The sequence below is a fragment of the Dicentrarchus labrax genome, unplaced genomic scaffold (genome assembly GCF_905237075.1).
Source record: "Dicentrarchus labrax unplaced genomic scaffold, dlabrax2021, whole genome shotgun sequence".
In the NCBI taxonomy this organism is placed as follows: domain Eukaryota; kingdom Metazoa; phylum Chordata; class Actinopteri; family Moronidae; genus Dicentrarchus; species Dicentrarchus labrax.
The window spans coordinates 1403268-1427827 of NW_026136720.1; the positions used below are offsets into that span (position 1 = coordinate 1403268).

Genomic DNA, 24560 nt, shown 5'->3' on the forward strand with positions numbered 1-24560 from the left:
GCAGTAGCGAGGAGGGTTTGAGTGGCAATTTCTCAGCTGGCGAGGACACAACCGATCTCTACTACTCTCGCCCTCTCAGCTCCAACGACACAGAATGAGCATTTCTGTGCTTTTCCTGTTCTGTCATAATGCATAGCTGAAGGCCTGTCTGTCTCTCGCTCTCTCTCTCTCTCTCTCTCTCTCTCTCTCTCTCTCTCTCTCTCTCTCTCTCTCACCCCAACTGGTCGAGACAGACGACCACCCACCTAGAGCCGGAGGATCTGTCCTAGGTTTCTGCCTTTTAACAGGCAGTGTTTCCTTGCCCTTGTCGCCAAGTGCTTGCTCATGGTGGTACTGTTGGGTCTCTGTAATTAATGTTAAAGAGTTCGGTCTAGACCTGCTCTATTTGAAAAGTGTCCTGAGATAACTTCTGTTATGAATTGGCGCTATACAAATAAAATTGAATTGAATTGAATTGAATTGAAGGCAACAAGTTTACATCTGCTCTCTGGGGATTGCATTCTGGGAAATACAGGAAAGCCCTTACGAAGGCAGATGAATCAGCTTTAAAAGAGCTTTTCTTTTCTTAGCTAAGTGGCTGTGGCTCAGATCCCCAGCTCCTCTCGTGTCCTTGAACAAGACACTGAACCCCAAGTTGCTCCTGTTGCTGTGCATCAGTGTATGAGTGTGTATGAATGATTAGTTTCCATTCTGGTGAGCAGTTGACACCTTGCATGCCAGCCACTGCCATCAGTGTATGAATGTCTGTGAATGGGGTGAGTGTGGCATGTAGTGTACAGCGCATTGAGTGGTCGAGGACTAGAAAGGAGCTATATAAGTACAGTCCATTTACCATTTACTTTCAAAGGGATCCGTTGACCTCTGACCTCAAGATATCTGAATGAAAATGGGTTCTATCAGAACCTACGAGTCTCCCTTTTGAAGAAATGCCCACTTTATACTAATTGTTTAACTTCCAGAACCAAATCCCTGAATTCCCTACAGAAATCTCCAAAATGAAAAATTAGGCAATTCTTTCATGCGTCCCTCTCTTGATGAAGTCGTTTGTTGCTTTGTTTCTCTTCTCGTGCACTGATCCACTTAAGCTAAACTGCCACTCAGAGCGATTTCCCCGCCGACGGTCTTCGCTGCCATTTCAAAAGCTCAGACAGCCAGAAAAAACTCAGACGAGGGTTGACGAGTGTGAAACACACAGCAGAAACTAAAGCTACCGACGCTCACCGACGGATGGTCCCGGTGTGGCTGGGCCTTTAGACCGAGCTGTAAAATAATCTGTAACTTTGTAATGACACCAAATACTTTTGGTGTCTTATAAACCCACATTGGAAACATTGTGTGCATGACATGAAAATCAAATAAAAAATGTGTTTGAACTGGAATCACACTCATGTATCATGAACATAGTGACAGTTTCCTGGCAGTTATGAATCTTTGTCTGTCTACTTGCCCGTGTTTTAGTATCAACAGAACCCCTAATTTTCCACTTTTTTATCAGACTTGAAAACTACTGAGTTTTCAAATTCTTTTTATATCCTTTTCCTGATTTATAAAGTTGTAACTACCTTTTCTTGCAATCTTTGAGACCATAAAACTCATCAGGAAACTGTTTACTGAGCTCATAAATCAGGTGAGAAGTTGCCTCATTTCTCCATAAGACTGAATGCTATCTATGTGGTGCAGCCAGTGGAGCAAAAGTTTTCTGCATATTTTCCAAACAATAATATAATATTTCATATGTAAATTTATGAGCACAACTGTAAACTGCAACCTGACTTGTTGGTGGAGGGAAACAACCTATCAGTGGTATTTCTAATTCTAACACAACCAGACTCAGTGAGCTCTGACAGAAAGGAGGAGGGATGAGTCCTGTATCTGTCCGGCCCCTCAGAGACTTCCCCTCCACATGGCATCCCAGCCCGGATCCTCGATCCACTTCCATTACGTTTCTCATCTTACAGCGGCCTGGATCAGTTTCCCGAGCTGAGCAACGGAGCTCAGACCGCCACCCGCCCGCTGCCACAATGGTGAGATAATTACTGTGTCCTCTTTGAAGCTTCACGCTGTCATCCAGGTTTCACCTGCAACCTACTTTCTGCCTTTTCACTGCTCACTCACGCTGTTTCCCTCCTTTCATCCCAGGCGAAGTTCCTGACACAGGATCAGATTAATGGTAAGGCTCTCATACATTTCACATTACAGTTGAGGAGGCTGGTAGTCAATTACTGCCTCCAGTTAGAGGAATAAAAACTTTTTCTGATGACTTTCTCTTAGTATAAACGTTTCTGTGTCACAGACAAACAATAATCAGACAGTTGAGTACAAAGAAGCGCTTGTTCCAGCAGAGATCGTTTGGCCGGCCTGCTAATGTGATCAGATACAAAGGTTCTTTATCTGAGCGCAGTTTTTATCCTAATGAGTTATACTCAGATTATTGTCAGAGAGGAGAGAGCAGTTACTGTTCCTGTGATACTGTTATTGGTTCGTTATCTCTTTAGGGTTCAGTACTTTTAACGAGGGCTGTGCACGAGAGTGGAGACACTGTTTCCAGCAAAGCTTCAGTTAACAGATTTACAACTTTAAAATCGGACCATCGAAAGGTTCTTGGTACATTTAGATCCATCCAGTGATCTGCGTAACCAATCAAAACGTTTAATTGTTGATGGATCTGCTGATTATTTTGTAGTTTAATAGATTAATTATCTGGTTTGTTGTTTCAGAGTTTAAGGAGTGTTTCTCGCTATATGACCGCAAACGTAAAGGGAAGATCGAAGCCCGGGAGCTGATCACAGTGATGCGATGCCTCGGATCAAACCCCACCCCGGCCGAGGTCCATCGACACCTGCTGAGCCACGGCATAGGTACCTGTTTCACCTGTCCCACCTGTCCCACCTGTCTGTCTGTGGTCCTAGTTTTTACCATCCACAGCAGTTAAAAGTCTACAGGAGACTGTCTGCCAGGGCCCTCTAGTGGCTGTATTAAATATAATGAGAGCAACGGAGTCAGTCAGGGGATGTTATTATAGAATGACAAACATTGGTATATAACAGAACTATATCATCCACATATAAAAGATGTCTGTCTCCACTTCCTATCACCTTCCTCCAAAGTGATCGGGGGTTGGCGCCGCGGTACCGAGGTCATACGCCGACAAAGACATACAAGACATTCAACATAGAAAACTAAAACCAACACAGTCCTGAAACACATTTCCACAAAATATAAAATGCCTTAAATAACGATGCTGCAGTTTATCAATCAGTTCCTTAAATCCCATAAAACCTGACTTCTATCAGCCACTCTCATATTTAAAGACTTGATGTTTAAAGGAAGTTTCTTCCAAAATATGGCTGCATTACTCAGCTGATGTCTGATAAAAACTGTTTTTATTTTAAAAAAATCTTTTTAGTTCTATGATGAAATCTTAAGAACATGAAATGGGTGCAGAGAGATATATAAATATATAAATATATTGAGAGTCATTGTATGATTATATTATACAGATTGTATCAGAACCTTCTCACAGTGTGACAGCCGATAAACCTGCCGGATATTTGTTGTCTCACGGCGTGTCGGAGGTCTTTGGTTGTGACATCCTCAAAGATTTATTACTTTTGTGGGTTTTTGAGATATAAACTTTTCAAGAGAAGTTTTTACAGACGATGTCTTCAAAGTGTTTCACAGTTAAAACCGCAAAGATTTTCAATTTACAAATCTGAGAAGCTGCACGTTTTGTTTGATCAGCAGCTTAAATATTTAAAGCTTCTCTGTGTAACTTTCAGAAAACCACTGAACCGTTGCTACTAACTAGCTCGCCGTTTACAAATCAGCCCATCAGCCAACACCACGAAGCAACCAACGCCAGACCCACAATGCAACGCCAAGACACAGCCAGACAGACAACCCCAGTTAGCTTAGCTACAGTTAGCTAGCTGGATGCCCCTCCCTCACATCAGTCTCGGCTAGTAGAAAGCTATAGTTAGCTTTATACCGCTACATCATTTATTTATTGCTAAAAAATCAGCACTGTTTGTCAGAATACATAAGTTAGCATAATGGATCACGTTAGCTGGGGAAGCTAACACCTCAATCAAACAATATGTTCCACTAGCTTAGCATTAAAGTTTAGCTTTGACTTTGGACTGTGTCTGTGTTTTGTAGATGTTAGCAGACTCTATTTATAAGCTAGTCCAGTCCAGTTCTGCATTAAAATGGCGTCTGCGTCTTCACATTACAGCACATGTCATCACTTTGTGTGACATTACATCAACAGAAACAAAAGATTCCTGTGAGTCACTGCTGGGCAGAATTACAAATAAAGCAAATGATAATCAAACAAGACTCCCTGCGGTGAACCAGAGCGAACACACACACTGTGTTCATTTTCACGGCTCCTGTCTCATCTTGTTTCAGCTCTTTTCCATCACCATCATTGTCTCTGTACACGCTGTCATCATCCATGCTTGTTGTAAGATCACAGGAATATACAGCAGGAGGTTCAGTCTTACATAACGGCAGCAGTGTAAACCTCTGCGCCGACTGCACAACCTTCTACATCTTTAATATCACTAAATATCACCCAAACCAACAATGTGTGTCGGCTGCATGTTAATGTTCACACATCAACCTTTTACCATCCACTGTCCTTCCTGCAGGACGCTAACACTGCACATAAAACATTCACAGGCCTGAATATAAATAATAATAACGCCCCAAAGTTAACAAAATTTTGGGCAATGGACAAACAATTCTCAAAGGGATCCTCTGACCTCTGACCTCAAGATATCTGAATGAAAATGTTTTTATGGGAACAAACTAGTCTCCCCTTTACAGACGTCCTCTGTGACTACATTTTTGTTGATGGCCATGTTTTTTAAATGATTTATAATAGAAATGTGCATCTGTATAAAACTCTACAGGATTTGGTTTTTATTGAGCCAAAATAACAAAAGATGTCAGTTTACAGTTTTTCCGTTTATGCTAATTAGCAAATAATTTAAGTTTTTTTGCACCTTCAGCTGGACGTCTGTGTCCAATTTCAAGTCAATTGGACTTACGATGTGAAGGGCGTGGCCTTTCTGAAATGTAATTACTGTTAGTAAAAGTAAAATCTGTCAGTGTTATAAATGTTTAAATTTAAAATTGTTCTGATTATTCTTTAAAACCAGTAAGATAAAGAGAGGAAGCAGCAGGAGGTCGAGCCGGACCAGTTTTTCTTCCATATTCCTGAAAAGTTAATAAAGTTTCCCCCATTGACATCATCAATATATTAATTTTATTTTTTAATATTTCTGTCTGTACACATAAAGGCTGCAGATATTTGACTTTCTCTTGTGTTATCTTTATGTGATATATTTAAATGAGTGTGAATGTCCCAGCTGTAATTAAAAGTTTCCACTCGTATTCGACATGTTTAAACTGCCACCAGTTTATCTAACAGATCGCTCTTTACATTCTGTTTTACTGCTCCACTGTTTGAACAACTTATTTCATATTCTGTCATATTACTCTTCCTCCCCCCCCACGCTGAATCTTTAAACTCCTCCTTGTGCAGTGTCCTCGTTTCTCCTGCAGAGATCATTAACGTTTCATCTTATCTATTCATCTGGTGACATTATGGATGATCGGCGCGGTCTGGTGAAAGTGAGATCTCTTTCCTGCAGATTGGAGCGGAGAGCTGGACTTCTCCACCCTGCTGAGCATCATGCACCGGCAGCTCCAGCAGGAGGCGCCGGAGGAGGAGATCCTGGAGGCCTTGAAGATGGCTGACAAGGAGCAGAAAGGCTTCATCCTCGCTGCCGAGCTGAGAGCCAAACTCACCGGGTTGGGGGAGAAACTGACTGACAGGGAGGGTGAGAGCGCTAAACAACCAATATTTTATCTTTAATATCTGGCATTTCATTTATTACGACACCATATTTTGAATCCTCCGGGTTCCTGTCAGGTTTTAATCCCTCAGTGTTTTATTTTGCTGTTACCAAACACATTATCTTGGCTCTATTATTCTTCAATTTAATCCTGTTAAGTGAAACCTTCTGTTGGACATCCACAGAATTTAAGTCTGGTGGGGATTTTCATTACTGCGATAATGTGGAAAAGTAGAGGTAGAAAAGAAATGAAGATAACAGTCACATTTAATGAGATTATGTTTTAGTTGCAGTCGGGAGTCAGACAGCAGCAGAATAAACCTCTTCTTTTTAAAAAAAAGTGAGAATGTGTCAGTGAGGTGAAAATATCCTGTTTCCAGTTCAGTGATAAAGCAATGTATTCACATGAAAAACAAAATGTCTGCCCTGTTATTTCTGAATGAACGAGTGGATGATGATGAGAACAATGTACAGTGACTTTCAAAGGTAGAAAATCATTGATTGATTGACGGCCGTGTCGCTCTGTTTCTAGTGGACGAGCTGCTGAAGGAGGCGGGTGTTGGACCCGACGGGCGGGTCTACTGCGAGCAGTTCGCTAAAGCGGTGACGCGCTCGTCTGCAAAGCGCTGACGTCACAAACATCATGGCGTCTCCCGAAGACTTTAAAAGAACTGTGTGTTTTGTTTGTTAAATAACGTTTCGATTGCACTATTTCTTCATCACCGGGATTCCTTACTCTTCCTCTGATTGGCTAGTGTTTGTTGGCTAGGTTAGCGTTAGCCAACCAGAGGCAAAGTTGGGGCAACAAGTTCTTCAACCGCCGTTTTTAAAACATGTAAAAGCTTCAAAACTTACAGGTGAGGTATTAAATAATGGATTTATGTCGTAGTATAAAACGTGAACATGAAGGGTTTATAGGACTCGTTCCTGGGTAAACAAAGTAATAAAGAAACATATTGTCCGAATAAACAAACAACAATCTTTTTCTATATACGTTTGTGTGGAACCTGTTATACCATGCTAACAGTTATGCTACCAACATATCTTGTTCTGGTTTGAAAACGAGCTGAAAACATGAAAATAAGTCAACTGGAGACAAACTTTTAAATGGAGATTAACATTAGAACCACCAGGGGTCGCTGTGTACCTTAAAACCACCAACGTATGTGTATGTGTATATCGGTATTTCATAATGTAATTGATGGATTCAGGTCCAAATCTTGATATTTTAGTGAAAAGTATTTGACATATTGTGTTATAAATATGCCCCCTGCTGGTTGAAACCAGCTACTGCAATCAGTGCCGAAGGCTGTTGCAGAAAACTGTGATTTATTTAACACCAACACCTTAGTCAGAGTTCAGTTCCCAACCTGGGGGTCCCGTCCCCCAGTAGGGGTCACCAAAGCTTCAAAGGGGGTCGCAAGGCCTTCTTGATTTTAAGGGGTGTAGGAAAACTACTTAAAAACAATATCTCAGTATTTAATTCATTTCTGTACAAAAAATTTAAATTGTTGATACTATTATTTAATATCTAAACTTTGAACACAAACTATATTCAGAGCTTCAGTCTTTGATAAACTCGTCATGAAGCAGAAAAAAGAAGATGAAAACAGTAAATCTGTCAGAAAGAAGAATATTAAGTCTGATTGTTAAAAATGATAAAAAAAATACAGAATATAGACAGAGAATGGATCAATATATCAGGAAAACTCATCTCTGATCAATATTCACAGGAAATAATCAAACTTCCTGCAGTGATTGAGTTCACTGTTTGTGTTTATTGATCAGTTGATCAGCTGTTTTCTGCTGTTATTGATACTGAAGTCTATAAGTAAAGAAAATAAAAATTTTGAGCATTAATTTAATAATAATCCTAATTATTGTTGATGTGTGAGAGCAGAAAGCGACAATGGGGTCGGGGATTAGCAAAAGGTTGGTTCAGTGTAGTTTCAAAGCATTTAACAATATATTACATATATAATATAATATAATATCGTTTCATTCGTTACAGGAGACATTTTCATTAGAGATCATTGTTTCATCATCCTGAGGCCTGCTGCAATAATCCCTGCGAAGTTTCAGTTCTTCCTGCATGATGACATATTTGCTCTGCAAGCAGAAGTGTTTTATGAAGGCAAGATTATTCCTCTGTAAACCTTCCTGTCATTTCCTGTTAGTGGAGCTTCACGCGTGGAAAACCCATCAGCCGGTTCTGACTTTGCTGCAGTGATAATACAAAACGCTGGAAGCTTTCTGTTGTAATTCGCAGTGACACATCTTCTGGTTTCATGTAAACCCCGGAGGACAGTGTGGATTATATTGCTCTGTCAGGTCTGAACCTGTTTGCGAGGGACGCTGTGAAGCTCCTTCGTTGTAATTCGCAGTGAATCACAGACTGTTGGAGGCCGGCTGAATGACTCTCAGCACCAACACCTCGGGGCTTCGCCGGCCTGTTGCCTTTGACCTTGTTAACGCAGATTATCGGACACTTCACCCGTGAACGGAGACTTTACGCCGCATTTGTCTTTAGTGGGTCTGAATAAAGTGAACTCACTGGAGGGAACTCTTTATGTGCTTACTGAGCCTTTCTGTCTTTCAATACAACAGATATCTGAGTGAGGTTGGGGTTAATCCAATCTGCTCGCTGAAGAGTGAAGTCGGTATTTTGCCGCCAGGAACTGGATCCAGAATTAGAAACTACAGGAACACAAACCTTCAAAGACACTGAACAAAATGTATTAGAGTTTGAATTTACATAGTTCTGACCATCGTTTATTCTAACCTTTTACTGAAGTATGAGTCTGAGGTTTCCACTCATACACAATCTGTGTAACTCAAACAGTGTTTAGAAAAAAACTAAACTAAAAACAAGAACTGGACGTTTCTTTGCCCCAGATTAAATGGGATTAACAAAGTGTCTGCAAAGGGGGAGACTGTTGGGTTCCCGTAGATTGTCATTCAGATATCTTAAAGTCGGAGGTCAATGGATCCCTTTGAAAATGACCATGGCAGATTTTCCCATCGCCACAATTTAGCCTAACTTACTTACTAACGAGCATTATGTAGCCTCCTTCCCGACACGGTTGATACCAATGATGCGTTCGGTCCTCTAGTTTCATATCATACCAGGATCTTCACTCTAGCTTTAAAGCGGAGCCCGCTGCAGCCTCAGAAACACAGTGTGGAGTGGAAGGAGTAAAGATAAGGGGGTGGCAAATCAGATTTCAGGGGTGGGTCTTTATTGATCCGCCAAAGTTTCATCCTGATGAAATAAAAGGATTTATTCCTGGGTGGTGCCTGTTCTTAAATCTCTACTGCCATCTAATCAAAGGAAACCATCCCAGCCCCTGTATGGTGCTGTACTGGTCAGACTGGTTTATGTGAACATGAGTTACTGGATGAACAGTTTAAGCTTTTTCAGTCTGAGACCAATGATTTATATTAAAGTCTTTTCCTTAAAATCCCACCGACTGTTTCCCTTCATCATTCTGCACAAAACTCAGTAATTTATCCTGTAAAGAGATAAAATCAGTTAGGAGCTGATGTACCACCCACAATGTAACCACCAGACAGCACACAAGAAGTCCTCCCTCGCTCTCTGCGCTGCAGAGGTCAGACCCGACGCAGGCTGTATTTCTGAGCCTATGACCTGCAGTACCGGCGGCGTACAAACAGCAGGGGGTGTCTGTTTGTCATCAAACATTACTTCTACTACTTTCTGTAGATAATTAATTAATTATTCTGATTTTAACCTCCAAAGAAACTGGCGTTCTGAGATAACATCCTAATTATCATCCTTTAAATTATCAAACATAATTTACTTCACAATGAAAACTGATGTCTCGTATCAGGAGATAACAGTTGAGTATCTTTAATCACAAGCTTGTTACTCTGAGGGGCGTCCAGGAGGAACCAGAGAGGAGTTAATGAGGTAATTTAACCCACGCACAATGCTCCTTTTATGACAACTGTTGGTTATCTCCACCTAATGAGATGAATCTGATTTAATTGTGATCACGTGGTAACGGTCGAGGTAATGAGATCGTTCTTTTCAATCGTTATCTTTAAAAGCTGAAACTCAAAAACAGGTTTGTTATCACAATGAAATCAGATCATTATGGAGGCTAATTCCAGCCAATGTGACCACAAAGGAAAGAAAAGGATCCTGAGAGAAACTCTCAAAATAATGAGAAAGTTTCTCATTATAATGATTTACATGATCCTTATGGCTTCCATAGATAATGAAGATAATGAGAAAGTAATGAAAAAGTGCTTCGTTATAATTAATATTGTGAGTTAAGGAGGAAAATATATATATATATATATATCTATATAAAAACAGAAAAACCAGAACAGAAAATACTGTTTATGTCAAATAAAACTTCTGTTTCAGGATCTGATTATATTTAACGTAAAGAATTAAATGAAAAAATCTGCTTTTTATGTATAAATGTTTGATAAATGTCAATTAATATGAATACAATCACCAAAAACACGACAGAAAATTGTGATTTTGCTCATTTAGATTAACTATTATAATGAAAAAGTGCTTTGTTATTAACCACCAAGGGTGAACCAATATAATCCATATAATCAATATATATTGATGTCATTTTCTACATTTTGACTATTCGACCTCCGCCCTGAGTGGATATAAAGCAGTACACTGTAAAACCTGACCACACTCACTCATTCACATTAAGATGTGATTATATTTATGTCTCTTTTATCTTTTAACCAGCACAGATTAGCTTAGCATGTAGCATATCTGAGTACAGGAGAGGAGGTTTTCTGCTCGTAGGATATTAATTTGTGGATTTTTGGTTGTTGTTGGTTAAATGTTAGTGTGGGTGATTTATTGTGACCTTTGCTCTGCAGCCTCGAGGTGAACTGAACATTTCCAACAGGTCAGAATCTATAAATAACAACAACCTCCATTATGCTGTTTGTCCTGTGTCGACGGTTACAGCCTCAGGGGGGCGCTACAGGGGCTTCTGAGACCTCCAGTTTACACTCTTTACATTTGAACATGTGATTTGGGAAGGTGAGTAATGGCAGTGAATGTAAACACGAAGGGAGTAAATGGGCTGTGTCTGTTAAATCTGACCTCATTAAAAACTGTACTCATCTGCCGACGCCGTAATGGGCGGCTGTACTTTCACACAGACCACGAGTTCCCTTGTTTCTGGGCCGTTTGCAGCTTTATGTGATGAAAGATTCATGGAGCCGCCTCTGCAAGCTCGTAAGGGAGGAGCAAAGTCCACCTCGCTGTTTATAGGCCGGACTGTCTTTACATAACGTGCCTCTCTGTGTCCTGTCCTGGTTTTATTCATGTAGTCCCAGTTTGTCCTCTTTATGTGAGGAGCTCTCTGCATAAACAGTCTGGCTTTCTGAGCGCTCATATAAACACTTTCACCTGATTAAGGTTCAATTATAGCAGCAGAAGTAAATCAGAAGTTTCAGCCGGGAGTCAAACAGTCTCATGAGTTATTTTATCTTCGTTTACGTGAACAGATCCACTGTTACTGCCTGTATTTATGACATTAGGCTCCATTTCATGGGAAACTTGAGCTCATTTATACAAATGTTTTAATATTATTAGTTTTACACACATTACACTCCAAAATGATCAGGAATGTAAATAATGTGGAGCTGCTCAAAGGTGGGGTCCGCCATGAGTTACGAGTCTGGTGGAAAAACTTCTACAGTGTGATGTCTGAATGATGTTTGAATGTCTGACACCAGAAGGATGTTTTGCGATTCATCCGCTGAAAGTGGAAAGTTTCTCTCATTGAACGTCTGATTTTAAGGGGCTAACTAGCTAGCTAATCTATTTTAACCCTTTAAGCACCAAAGTCGCAAAATTGCGACACGACGCGGTACTGAATCAAACAGCTGTTTTCTCTCTCTCTGTATATGTCGTTCATACTCCCCTCCACTAGTTGGCAGACATCCCGTACTTAGACCTTAGCTCAGAAATACGTCATGCTTCAATGCAAAATGTTCGAGGAAGTCCCGTCCAAACTGAAATAGTGTACGAAGCTATTTATGCTGAAGCGGTATTGCTGGATTTAGGAGTTATTGAGATGAAATAAACGAAAATGACAAGCAGGAGTTGACGCTTAGGGAAATGATGGATCTCCTATTTGCTGATCCTGATTCTGAAGGGGAAAATCTTCCTTTGGGAGATGACGGTCGGTCGATTAGTGAGCAAAATCATAATAAACGCCTACTGTTTACATAATAATAATAATAGTTCTAGTTTACGACTGTTGGCTTACAATTTACTTTTACCTGTTCATTTGATATGTGGACAACATAAATAGATGGATGGGGGTGAATCTGATGAAATAAGTTCAACTCTCTTTTAAAATATTCATGGAAATAACATAATCCAATATGGCCGCCGCCATATGACGTCATAATATGCAAATTAGATGGGAACATTTAATCCCTAGATAAACTTTAGGTCATTCTCAATATTTGCCTCATTTACACTTTGTCTCTATCTCAAACTACTTTCAAGCTGGAGCCTCCTGAAATTTAGATTTTAATTTCTGCTCCTGATGCTGCAGTAAAGCTTTGTGAGTCTGGTTGGAGGTGACGACCAGAATAGATTCTAATATAAAAAATCAGTAAATAATAAAGTTATTTTATCCTTGTTTCCTTCAGCAGATCTGCAGCCGCTCACTGCAAACATCTCTGGGTCAGCTGGGAAATTATCTGCTTTTTATTCTCAATATATTTCAGTGAAGAAAGTTAAAGAAAGTCCAAACAAAAGTGTAGTTATTAAAAATATAACTGAACGTAAACTTTCACTGCAACAAACCAGTTCAGACTCCAGTTCTGATCAGATATGGATCCAGATTCTGTTGTTGACTATTTCTCTCCTCAAATCTGTTCACAAACACATTTTACTGTTTATCTGGAATATTTAAGATCTTATGGGTTGGGTGGTTGAAAGCAGCAGATCAAAAACCCAACTCTGCCCGACTCAGTTTCCAATGAAAATTCGTCGATGTAAACTGATGTAAAGCTGATTTAATGGATGCCTTCATTTCTGCAAAGGATACAAACACTGAAAGGTGAGGTCTGTATGAGGCCTGTATGAGGTCTGTATGAGGCCTGTATGAGGTCTGTATGAGGCCTGTATGAGGCCTGTGTGAGGTCTGTATGAGGTCAGTTTGAAGGCAGATCCAGAGTCAGCTGGTTCTGGGTTTGGTTCTCTTAAAGCTGAAATTATTGATCAATAGACAGAAAATAAATCAATAAATATAATAAATAAATAAATAATTAAAATAAATATCTGAGTTTTAGGCCAAATGATGATAAACATTAAATATTATCTTTACTTTTATTAGGACTCATTATATGAACACTGATGTTTTACATTAATATCAATATATAAGTATATATATAAGTCCAACTCACATCCATATAAACTCCATTTTACTGTAGTTGATTTAATTGAGTTTATAATGTATTTAAATTGTATTTCCCAACATGAAGGTCTGAATATGTTATTCACAGCATTCGCCTGAAATAATAAATACTGTCTGTATTTATTTATTTGCCCAAAAGTAGTTTAAATATATAAATGTGTATATTTGTATAATAAAACCTCCACACATAAATGCTGAGGAGGTAAATGTCCTCAATATGTATATATAATGTGACTAAAATAATAACAATTTAATATTAGAAACTCTTTCTGATCATTGAAAATCAGATTTTATGGGGCTAACTACAATAAATGTAAATAAGGTAAATAGCTAGCTAATCTACATCAATCGACAGCTGGCTAGTTTCATCTGAAACTAATGTTAGCTAACTAACGATTCATGTAAATTAGAAGATAGTTAGATTTTAACTAACATTAGATTTCAATAACTAACTAGCTAACGATTGATGTCGATCATTGAGATACTTAGCAAGCATTTTGCTAACATTAGCTAACGTATAATGTGACTATGCATATGTGTCTCTTTGAACTATTTTCAACATCGCAACTTTTTAGAAAAGCTGCAGTGACATCAGACATTTTAGGGTAAAATAATCCCCAAAAAAACAATGAAATCCTGAAGGGACTGAATAATATAAATAAAAACTGACAAACATTTGCGGTTAATAAATGTATTGTTTTAATCGGTTCCTGTTTCTGCTTGAAAAGTGAATTTATTTCATCGTTAACTGCGGAAATTAACACGTATGATTTAATGATCTGTTCCACATTCAACGTTATATTGATAACACGTGTTTCTGCCCCCCTGTGGACACTCTGTGCAATCAGCTGGCTGCTGTCAACCAATCAGGGTCCAGGGCTATAAATATTTATATTAATGTAAAGAATTAACCTTTAACTAAGTTACAATAGTTGGAAAGAATCATGAGACGCTTTTTTTTAATATTATGAGTCCGAATCAGCAAATAAATTCAACCAATTACAGTGAAATTCTGCAACTTTCCATAAATTTGACGAATCGTTGAAGTTTCAGAAACAACAGAATCCCCAAATCGTTGAGTCACCAAACTATTAGAGAGTTTATTCTCACTGGAAACAGTCTTTCATTTTTAATTCATTATTTTTAAAGATCTGAATTATTTCCATGACTTTTTGCTTCTTTGGTGCAAAAAAAAGCCTAAAAAAACCTGGTGTGAAATCAGACATTTTAGGGTAAAACAATCCCAATAAAAAAGCCTGTGAAATCCTGGAGGGACTAAATAATATAAATAAAAACTAAATATTTAAGATTATTCATTTGGTCCCTAAATAAAAAAAAAGTAAAAGAAAAAACAAGTCGAGACCTTCAAATTAAAAGAAAAGCAGCATATTTAATCAGTTCATGTTTCCTATTTTTTGCTCGAAAAGTGACAGTAATTACAGAAATTAACTTAAGTAGCTTTAAATTCACTGAAAAAAGACATTCATTTGGAAATAAAACAAGATAATCCTGATACCTGCAGTGCTTCATTAATGTACCACAACACAACAACACAGGTGAGTTCCAATATCTTCACTTTGAATATTTATATATTTTAATATATTGTAATTAAATCAGTGATACCCTCTGGGCCCCCTGTGGATGCTCCTGTAGATCCGCCCCTGAATACTTTACAGTCAGACTCTTAAACCTGAAACCGATTTTTACCTTTCTGAGAATAAGCTCCGGTTCCTCCACAGGCCAACAATCAGCTGCACAACCCAGACTGAACACAAACCAAATCATTTTATTCTCCATACATCGTTTTTAAGGTTGCATTGGCAGGTTTTTCTTTCTTTTTTTTTTTTACATTCACTTACTCAAAGCGTGGACATTTTACACATCAGCCACAACAAACGTCAATAATACTCCACAGAATGAAGTCCCTGCGCACGGACAGCTCTTCAGAGCGGGAAGCAGCACTGGATGAGACACTGAGCTCGAACTCCATTTATAGTAAAGAGAGAAAACAACACGATGAGCAGCGCAGGGTGACAGATCCCAGTCGGACTGAAGCGGGAACGGAACCGGATGGTTTTACGCACCGGTGCGTAATTTACGCGCGAATGTTATTTTTCTCCTTTTATGTTTCACATCTTTAAACTGTGATAAAATGTATAAAATCCATTTGATGCAGAGTCAAAAAAACATCTAATAACGCCACAAACAGCTGAGACCCGGTTCTGTGTGGTTCTGACACCAGGCGATGGGTTCTGGCACAGAAGCTCAAACAACCTCCAGCAGCGCTGAAGTCTAAAGAACTTCCTGGTGAGGCGGACTGAGAGGAACCAGGTCTCGGATCAGTCTACTTCTGCAGCGCGTCCGTGTCGCACTGGTCCGTCAGAACCGACAGTCTGCAGTTCTCCGTCTCCACGTTGTTGAGCGGGATCACGATGTGCGAGTCGTCCGGTTCCGCTCTCACGGTGCCGGAGAACGGCCGCAGGGGGCACGAGTTCGTCCCTGTGGGCGAGGAAATCCTCCAGAACAGATCCTTCATCTTCTTCCGGAACTCGCGGCGCATGAGGCAGTACAGCACCGGGTTCAGGCAGCTGTTGGTGTGCGCCAGGCACACGGTCACCGGGTGGACGTACGTGTGCACCATGTAGTACGTCTTGTCCCAGTTCACCACGTTGAACTTGACCAGGACGCCCCAGAAGGTGATGGCGTGGTTGGGCATCCAGCAGATGAAGAAGGAGAGGACGACGATGGTGACGGAGCGGGTGACCCGGGACCGGCGCTTCACCTGGTTGTTGTTCATGCTGCGCAGGCGGACGAAGCGCAGCAGCAGCAGGTAGCACACGGTGACGATCAGCATCGGGAACACGAAGGCCACCAGGATCTTCTGGAGGTGGTACAGCGCCAGCCAGGACTGTCCGTCCGGGAAGCCCAGCAGGCACAGCCGCTCCCCGGCCACGCTCTTCACCGTGGAGAAGATCGCGGTGGGCAGAGAGGCCACCGTGGCGGACACCCAGAGCCCCGCGATCACCCAGCGCACCGGGCACACCCGCCGCCGGGTCCGGTCCTTCAGCGCGGACGCCACCGACCAGTACCGGGTGATGCTCATGGCGGTGAGGAAGAACACGCTGGCGTACATGTTCATCACCGTCACGGAGAGGATGATCTTACACATGGCGTTCCCGAACGGCCAGCTGAAGTCCAGAGCCGTGTCCACCGCCCAGAACGGCAGCGTCAGCACGAACTGGAAGTCCGTGACGGCCAGGTTGAGGATGAACAGGTTGATACTGGAGCGTTTCTTCCGGCCGCGGCGCACCTTCATCAGGAAGAAGACCAGCAGGTTTCCGACCAGCCCGGCGGCGCACACCACCGAGTACACGATGGAGATGAGGATGCGCAGGGTCGGGGATCCGTCCGCAGGCACGTCGATGTCATCCAGGCTGCTGAACCGCTCCTGACCCGCAGCGGACCGGTTCCAGGAGGTGTTGTGGCTCCACAGCTCCGCCATCCTCTCCGGTAACAGAGCCGACCCGAGACCCGCAGGGCGCATCACCTGGTGCGCTCCCGGAGAGAAGCAGCTCCCAGCGCCGTCCGGAGCGCACGCTTCCCGCCGCTCATGTTAACCCCGCGCTCACTTTGCTCTCCTGGATCTGGACTCACCGGAGCTGCTCTCACCGCCGCCGGTCACCGGTTCACTGCTGAGCCCCGTGCGCGCGCAGCTCGCTTTATATGGCGCTGGTGCACAAGGAAGCGCGTTCCCGAGCGGGGGACTGTCGTGTCATTTGAAGACTAAAGTACAGGAGCGAGAGACAGGAGGCAGGGCCGGACCGGGAGGGTTCTGGGTCTTCAGTGCCCCCCCAACCCCCCAGCCTTTAACAGCAGGAAGAATCAGATAAAGTTTATATTATATAATAAGTAATATATATAAATAATAATCTGTTTATTTAAAATAAAAACAGAGATTTAAACACGCAGTCGACATTTACACGTAAATAAATAAACCTTCTGAGCTGAAAACAACGTAATTTTTACGAGCAATCAACTTAAAAACTTGTGTTTATATTTGAAGTGATAATTAAATAATAATAATTTTATTGAAGAGGAAAAGTTAATTCCCTGAACTTAATGTAGCTCGTTGGTTGAACATTATTTAATTAGAACTTTCCACAACTCAAAAAGATGTTTATTTATTATTTATACAAAACTGTCTTTATTGTTTTTTTGGTTTTTTTGGCTCAACATAAAACTGTAACAGAAATTAAGTTCAACCAACGAGCGGCGTTGAGTTCAGTGAATTCACTTTTCCTCTACAATCAATAAACACCAGTTTTTAAGTTGATTAATCATAAAAATTATCTTGTTCCAACGAGTCAAATGAATGTTTCCTACTCAGAAGGTTAATTTAAATCAACAAATCATAAGTTTTATGTTAGAACCATTAATTTATTAAAGTGATAACAGTCTATGAAAGTATAATAACGGACTCAACCTGTTCATTTAAGATAAAAACTGATTAAAAGAAACAGTCGATGTGTTTTCATCATTTAAATTTCAGATTTATTCACATTTATGAATAAAATTTGACCACCTGCGTTCTTTAAGACACTGAAGTAAATAAACCTTTATTAAAACCTCAATAATGTTTATTTATGTGATCAATATTATCTAATAAAGGTCAGTTGGGTTTTTAATAGCTCTCTTTATTGATCAGGGTCTTTTTTAAAGTAAGTAAATAAACTTTACATATAAAATGTCTCTCAGTTAGAAGTTACTGTAAAGTGAAAATATTAGATAGCTAAACAGGAAATAACAATATAAAGATCAATAAGATCAATACGAACTTATAGACAAACATTATAGATAAACTGACTCCCTGTGACACATTTAACTGTTCACAGACAGACAGACAGGCAGATAGAGAGGTCTGTATGTCTCTCTCTCTCTCTCTCTGTCTGTCTGTCTGTCTCTCTCTCTCTCTCTCTGTCTGTCCCTCTCTCTGTCTGTCTGTCTGTCTGTCTGTCTGTCTGTCTCTTTCTCTGTCTGTCTGACAACCTCAGTTATAAAGTTATATAAACATGTAAATTAATAATTTATTCTGTTAAACTTTATATTTTATTGTTCAGAGTTTAAATTTAAACTTTTAAGCAAAAATACCCCAAATTCTGTTTACAGCTTTTATTATTATTATTATTATTGTTATTATTATTATTATATTATATTATTCCTGTTAATGAATCTTTATAAATAAATAAAACTGCAGATGAAACATTTTCCATAAGTTGCATTAATATTATGATTTATAGCTGAAATACACAATGAGCTTAATAAGGCTCTAAAAGTAACGTATTATTAAACACACATCATTTAATAATCTGTTATTAGACTCAGTGACGACTTTATATTCAATAATAAAGAAGTATTTTTATTTAATGCTTCACTAATGTGACACAATAAGTTCAAATATTTTCATTTGATATTTCTATATATTGTGATTAAATCAGCAGCTCCGACCCTGTAGAAGCATCTAAAGCTTTAATGATAATAATGTTCACCAGGCAGCAGAGAGAATAAAACTAGTGAAAGTATCTGAGGATAAAGCAGCGCCGTACATTAACAGCATTAACTCAGGATGTGAGTAAGTGGATTACCTGATCCAGGTTCCGTCGGTTAATGAATACACACACAGAGAGACCACAGTCCAGCAGCCAGATGGCCCATGGAAGAATTTTTCCCATCATCCTCCTCTCTGATCAAGCTGCCTGTGCCAACACGGCTCCACTGATCCCCGTCCACAGCTTTACTCCGCGGGGACAAACAAACGGACGCCGCTGGGGCTCCGAGCCGAAGAACAACGGCCAGAAACTCAATGACAAAATGTTTCTGAACTCAACATGTCACCGAATCAAAAACAGACTGAAGCCGGAGAGAATCAGGACACTTTAACACTCAGTTATTACAAATAATGTTTCTTCTTTAACTTCTCTGTTCATTAAACTACAATATAAAACCTATAAAAACACATTTTAATAACTGTAAACATTATAATACTGTATTAAGTTATATTATATATATTATAACATTATAATACTGTATTAAGTTATATTATATATATTATAACATTATAATACTGTATTAAGTTATATTATACATATATTAGAACATTATAATGCTGTATTAAGTTATATTCTATATATTATAACATTATAATACTGTATTAAGTTATATTATACATATATTAGAACATTATAATGCTGTATTAAGTTATATTATATATATTATAACATTATAATACTGTATTAAGTTATATTATATATATTATAACATTATAATACTGTATTAAGTTATATTATATATATTATAACATTATAATACTGTATTAAGTTATATTATATATATTAGAACATTATAATACTGTATTAAGTTATATTATACATATATTAGAACATTATAATGCTGTATTAAGTTATATTATAAATATATTAGAACATTATAATGCTGTATTAAGTTATATTATATATATATTAGAACATTATAATGCTGTATTAAGTTATATTATATATATATTATAACATTATAATGCTGTATTAAGTTAATCGGTTTAATAGTTTAAGTTGAACTAACTCATCAGGTTTTACAGTGAAGGAAAGAAAAGCTTCCACCAAACTGTATTTGAATATATTAAATATTTGAGTTTATCTGCAGCTTTCTAATTAATTTAATGTAAAGTTTCCATCTATACAGTACAGAAGCACATATAGAGATTTGATTAATTTAATTAATCAGACTGTTGTTTGTGATGTTTTACAGGTTTTATTGAATCTAAAGTCAATAGATTGTAGTGGTGACTTCAATTTAAATTCTCACTTAGTTGTTTAATATATTAAGTTTTACATATTAAAACTCAAACCAATGTAAAATAAAGTTTCCATTCATTCTGTATTTCCAGACCTTCGTCTGATCTCAGAACCACATTCTCTTCAACTGCCTTTTAATTTACGTCTAATCTCAATAATTCTGGTTAAAAATGAACCAACAAATCTTCATTCTGGCTTTACACTGATACATACTGCCTCCAGGAAATAGCCATATCCTCACACTCTAAAGACTCTCTTACTTTCATCTCCAGCTCACTCGAGTACGGTGTGACTCAGTTGATCTTTAAGTAGAGCAGGCAGTGACTGACTGATACACGTTTGGCCCTCTGGGCTTACCGTAGCTGTATCAGCATGATAGGAGCTCTCGTACACACTCGCCGCCCTCCACACTTCCTTTATATGCACAACTGCATCCTGTCCAAAGACCACTCGGAGCTTTGAGGCTCGCCAGGTTCGTTCATTTGGTTTGATATTCAGACTTATTTTTATTTCCTGATGGTTTTAATAATAGTTTGGTACGACGAGAATATAAGGGCCAGACTTTTTGGGGAGGAGATACGAGAATAAAGTTGTAACATTACCAGAATAAAGTCGTAACATTACCAGAATAAAGTCGTAACATTACCAGAATAAAGTCGTAACATTACCAGAATAAAGTCGTAATATTACCAGAATAAAGTCGTAATATTACGAGAATAAAGTCGTAACATTACCAGAATAAAGTCGTAATATTAGGAGAATAAAGTCGTAATATTAAGAGAATAAAGTAGTAAATGTATGAGAACTGTCAGCCTGTTGGCTCAGCCAGCAAAACTGTTTTACGATGAAATGATGAACACGTTAGTTTACCTGTTGACTGTACGGTACGACTGAGACAAACAGCAGCTGCTGGGTTCAGGCTGAGGCTGCTGATTGGTTGAGCTGCTCACGTCAGATCTTGATAACTCTATCGAAGCTTTTTTCTCATTAAAACGACTCTTGTTCTCGTAATATTACGACTTTATTCTCGTAACATTCCGACTTTTTTCTCATAACATTACGACTTTTTTCTTGTAACATTACAACTTTATTCTCGTAATATTACGACTTTATTCTCGTAGACCTAATATTATGAATTTATTCTCGTAACATTACGACTTTATTCTCGTAACATTACGACTTTTTTCTCGTAACATTACGACTTTTTTCTCGTAACATTCTGACTTTATTCTCGTAATGTTACGACGTAATTTCCCCCAAAACAATACTTCATCGTAGTTTGGCGTGTTGATTTTGTCTCTATCTTATTTCTGCTGTTGTTCGTGATCCAACATACTAGCGGGTGAGAAATTAAAAACCAACAGAAAGTGTCAGTAAGGTAACAGTAACAGCTTCATATATATTCTACCTGAACTCTTTACCTGCCCACTTCCTGTTTACCTGTTTGGGTCCTTTTCTTTGCCGCCTCGCACACAGCCATTGCCATCCAGCTCATCCGACCCAGCTAAACCAAAGCAATGTGACACTCCTGAGGAACATATCTGGCTCAGTGTTTGGTAGTGTCAGTTAGGCATTGACTCTGAACCCTTTACCTGCTCCCTTCCTGTTTACCTGTGGAGTCTGCCTGGGTGTCTGCGTTTGGGTCCTAGCTGCTCGTTAAAACAAATAGTCTTCCACTTGTGACCAGCTCTTTGTGTTAGTAAGCCTGACACTGTTGTGCAAATCCCTTAACATCCCAAAAAACATCCGTCCCAGGCACTAGTCTCCACCATCCCCTGAGAGAAATATCTGGCTCTGAGTTTGGCTCTGAGTGGGTCTTGTGTTTGTACAGTGAGTTTATCAGAGCGTGTTTGATGCAAACAGCTGACTGCTGCTGCTGGAAATATGTTTCATTCGAATGAAATCTGCAGGCTGGAAAAACCAAAACAATGAGCAGAAAGTTTTCACACTTTCCCCTCTACTGGTGACCACATTACCACCATTTCATCATGCTTTTGCCACCGCTGCATTAGCTCATTAGACCTCCGCAGTTTGCCCTGTAGAGCAGCAGCTGTGTTGAATGAGAAGCAGCAACATTCAAGGACGACACACACACGTCCGCCCTGTAGGAAGATTTACACACTCAAAATAAAAAAATTACTTCATCTGAAAACTTTACCCTCGGATTAATTTGTTAGATGGATTTTTGTGCACAGATCATCTGATGAGCCCCGGCTGCCTGCGTGCAGTGCACTCATTAAATCTGAAGTTTGTGTTTTAATGATACATCGTTACGCACTCGGGGCCTTAATGTTTCATGGTTCAACATTACAACCAATCTAAAAGCAGCTGTGCAGAACGAATGCAACCTGTCGGCACACATTCCTCATGGGCGGGAAGAGCGTCAGGTTGTCGGATTTAAGGGATATCTTGATTTGTGGGAATTGTAGAATATTTCTGCCGCCCACCAGGAGTCAAACTCACAGCTGCCTGAAGCAGATCCAACCTGATGAGCAGTCTCTCCATCCATCACTGTGGAACAGAAGTTTCTGGTGCAACCTCACCTTCCTCCAAAGTGCACCGAGGAAAAACTGTCTAAAGAGGCAAAAACTCCAGCAGCTCATGTCGGTTATGGAACAACTTTATTGTCTGAGGTCTGATGGTTCACACCACGAGATTACATACAAAATCAATGCAAAGATTAAAATTCGCTCATGGTAATGAGAATATGCAAAATGTTCCCCATTTGCGTGAGATGTGAATTAGGTTGTGTGATGAGATTACAGCCACAGTCAGAGCAAACACACAAACAGACATTAATTCATTCCTGGAGACACAACCCCGATCTGTCACGTATTTGAGCAGGTCAGAAATATTAAACTTTGAGGGACTCGAGATTAAACACAAAAGTCAATCCAAAAACAAATAAAGATGAATTCACTTTGTGTGACACGAATACGCAAAATATGCTTCATTTGCATATTCACAAGTTAGAAATATTCAACTCTCAGCGACAAAAAAGGAGAAAAGGAAGATCGAAAATTTGTCTGTTACTGATTCCAGCTGTCAGTAAGTTAGCATAGCCCTGATCAACCAAACTCCATTCAGAAAACAAGCATTTGAACAGTTCGTAGTCTTGCAGACCGAGTATCAGCATCATGATGAAGTTATTTCAGCAGCATTTTGATCTGTTTATTGACATTAAATCACAGAAACATCAGTTTATTTTAGGCTCAAACCGCCGTAGTAAGCAAGAATGAAGGGCAAGTAAACAGAACTGATCCCACGAGGAACACTAAGGCGAACATTTTGCTTCATGTTTGGTGTGAACGGCCATTAGCAGACACACGGACTCCAGCGCATCCAAAGAGAAAAACTTCAGAAACTAGAATCTCGTTAAAGTCGCTCACATGTTGACTTTTGTTTACGTCTCTCAGAGAAATTTAAAGCTGCTGAACAACAATGACCCTGTAAAAGAACAGAACTATACTGAAAGGATGAATTCTTGTGTTGGCAAATCTGGTTAATTCTCCACCTCCGATAAAGAGCAGCTTCCCTCAGCTATTTGCATATTCATATATTCTGGATTCTTTTAATGAGGGAGAAGGAGGAGATGTTATTATAGAAATTGTAACAAGGTAATTGAACTTTGCCTGGAATACAAATTTCTGTCTGATATTTAAGAGTATTTTTATATGTGTTGAAACATGTATATGTCTGCAGGGGATTATTAAGGAGCTGCTGGAGATAACACAGCAGTTTGGTTTGTGGTATGATTAGTGTGTATAAATATGTAAATTTAAACATGTATTTCACTAACATCAAACCAAAGTTCCCACTTGAATTCAAGTTCATTAACTGAGCAAACTGCACACAGAGACATAAAAAATACATTTATGATGTTTAATTCTGGGAAAAGTAAATTCTCCGTTCAACCTGTTCGTCTTCCGTCTGTCACCTTCACACAGAGCGGATCTTTAAATCAGGGAGGCTGTGAACACTTATACAATATAATACAACATAATACAGTATAATATAATATAATATAATACAACATAATACAGTATAATATAATATAATATAATACAACATAATACAGTATAATATAATATAATACAATATAATATAATACAGTATAATATAATACAATATAATATAATATAATATAATACAACATAATACAGTATAATATAATATAATATAATACAACATAATACAGTATAATATAATATAATACAATATAATATAATACAGGATAATAAAGCACTACTGGCTCCAGCAGTCAGTCTCCATAAGGCCTCATATTAAAACTTTACAGCAGAATTAAACATGTTTACAGCCTTTTGGTCTCTAGAGATAATTTCTCAGTTCGTGACAACAGTACAACTCACTTTAAATTATATTAAGGGTTAAAGTTCTGATAATTA

The 24560-nt window shown here is 39.0% G+C and overlaps 2 protein-coding genes across 2 annotated transcripts; one reads left to right on the plus strand and one right to left on the minus strand.

Annotated features, from left to right (window-relative positions):
• Window positions 1-1922: 1922 nt before the first annotated feature.
• On the plus strand, window positions 1923-9328 carry calml4b (calmodulin-like 4b). The gene is made up of 5 exons (XM_051380912.1): window positions 1923-2024; window positions 2140-2170; window positions 2718-2858; window positions 5661-5849; window positions 6397-9328. The coding sequence occupies exons 1-5, from the start codon at window positions 2022-2024 to the stop codon at window positions 6492-6494; spliced, it is 462 nt and encodes a 153-aa protein (XP_051236872.1). The 5' UTR covers window positions 1923-2021; the 3' UTR covers window positions 6495-9328.
• A 5348-nt stretch (window positions 9329-14676) lies between these two features.
• Window positions 14677-17119, minus strand: rxfp3.3b (relaxin family peptide receptor 3.3b). The gene has a single exon (XM_051380868.1). It carries the CDS (start codon window positions 16848-16850, stop codon window positions 15651-15653), a length of 1200 nt encoding a protein of 399 aa, XP_051236828.1. The 5' UTR covers window positions 16851-17119; the 3' UTR covers window positions 14677-15650.
• Between the last annotated feature and the right edge of the window lie 7441 nt (window positions 17120-24560).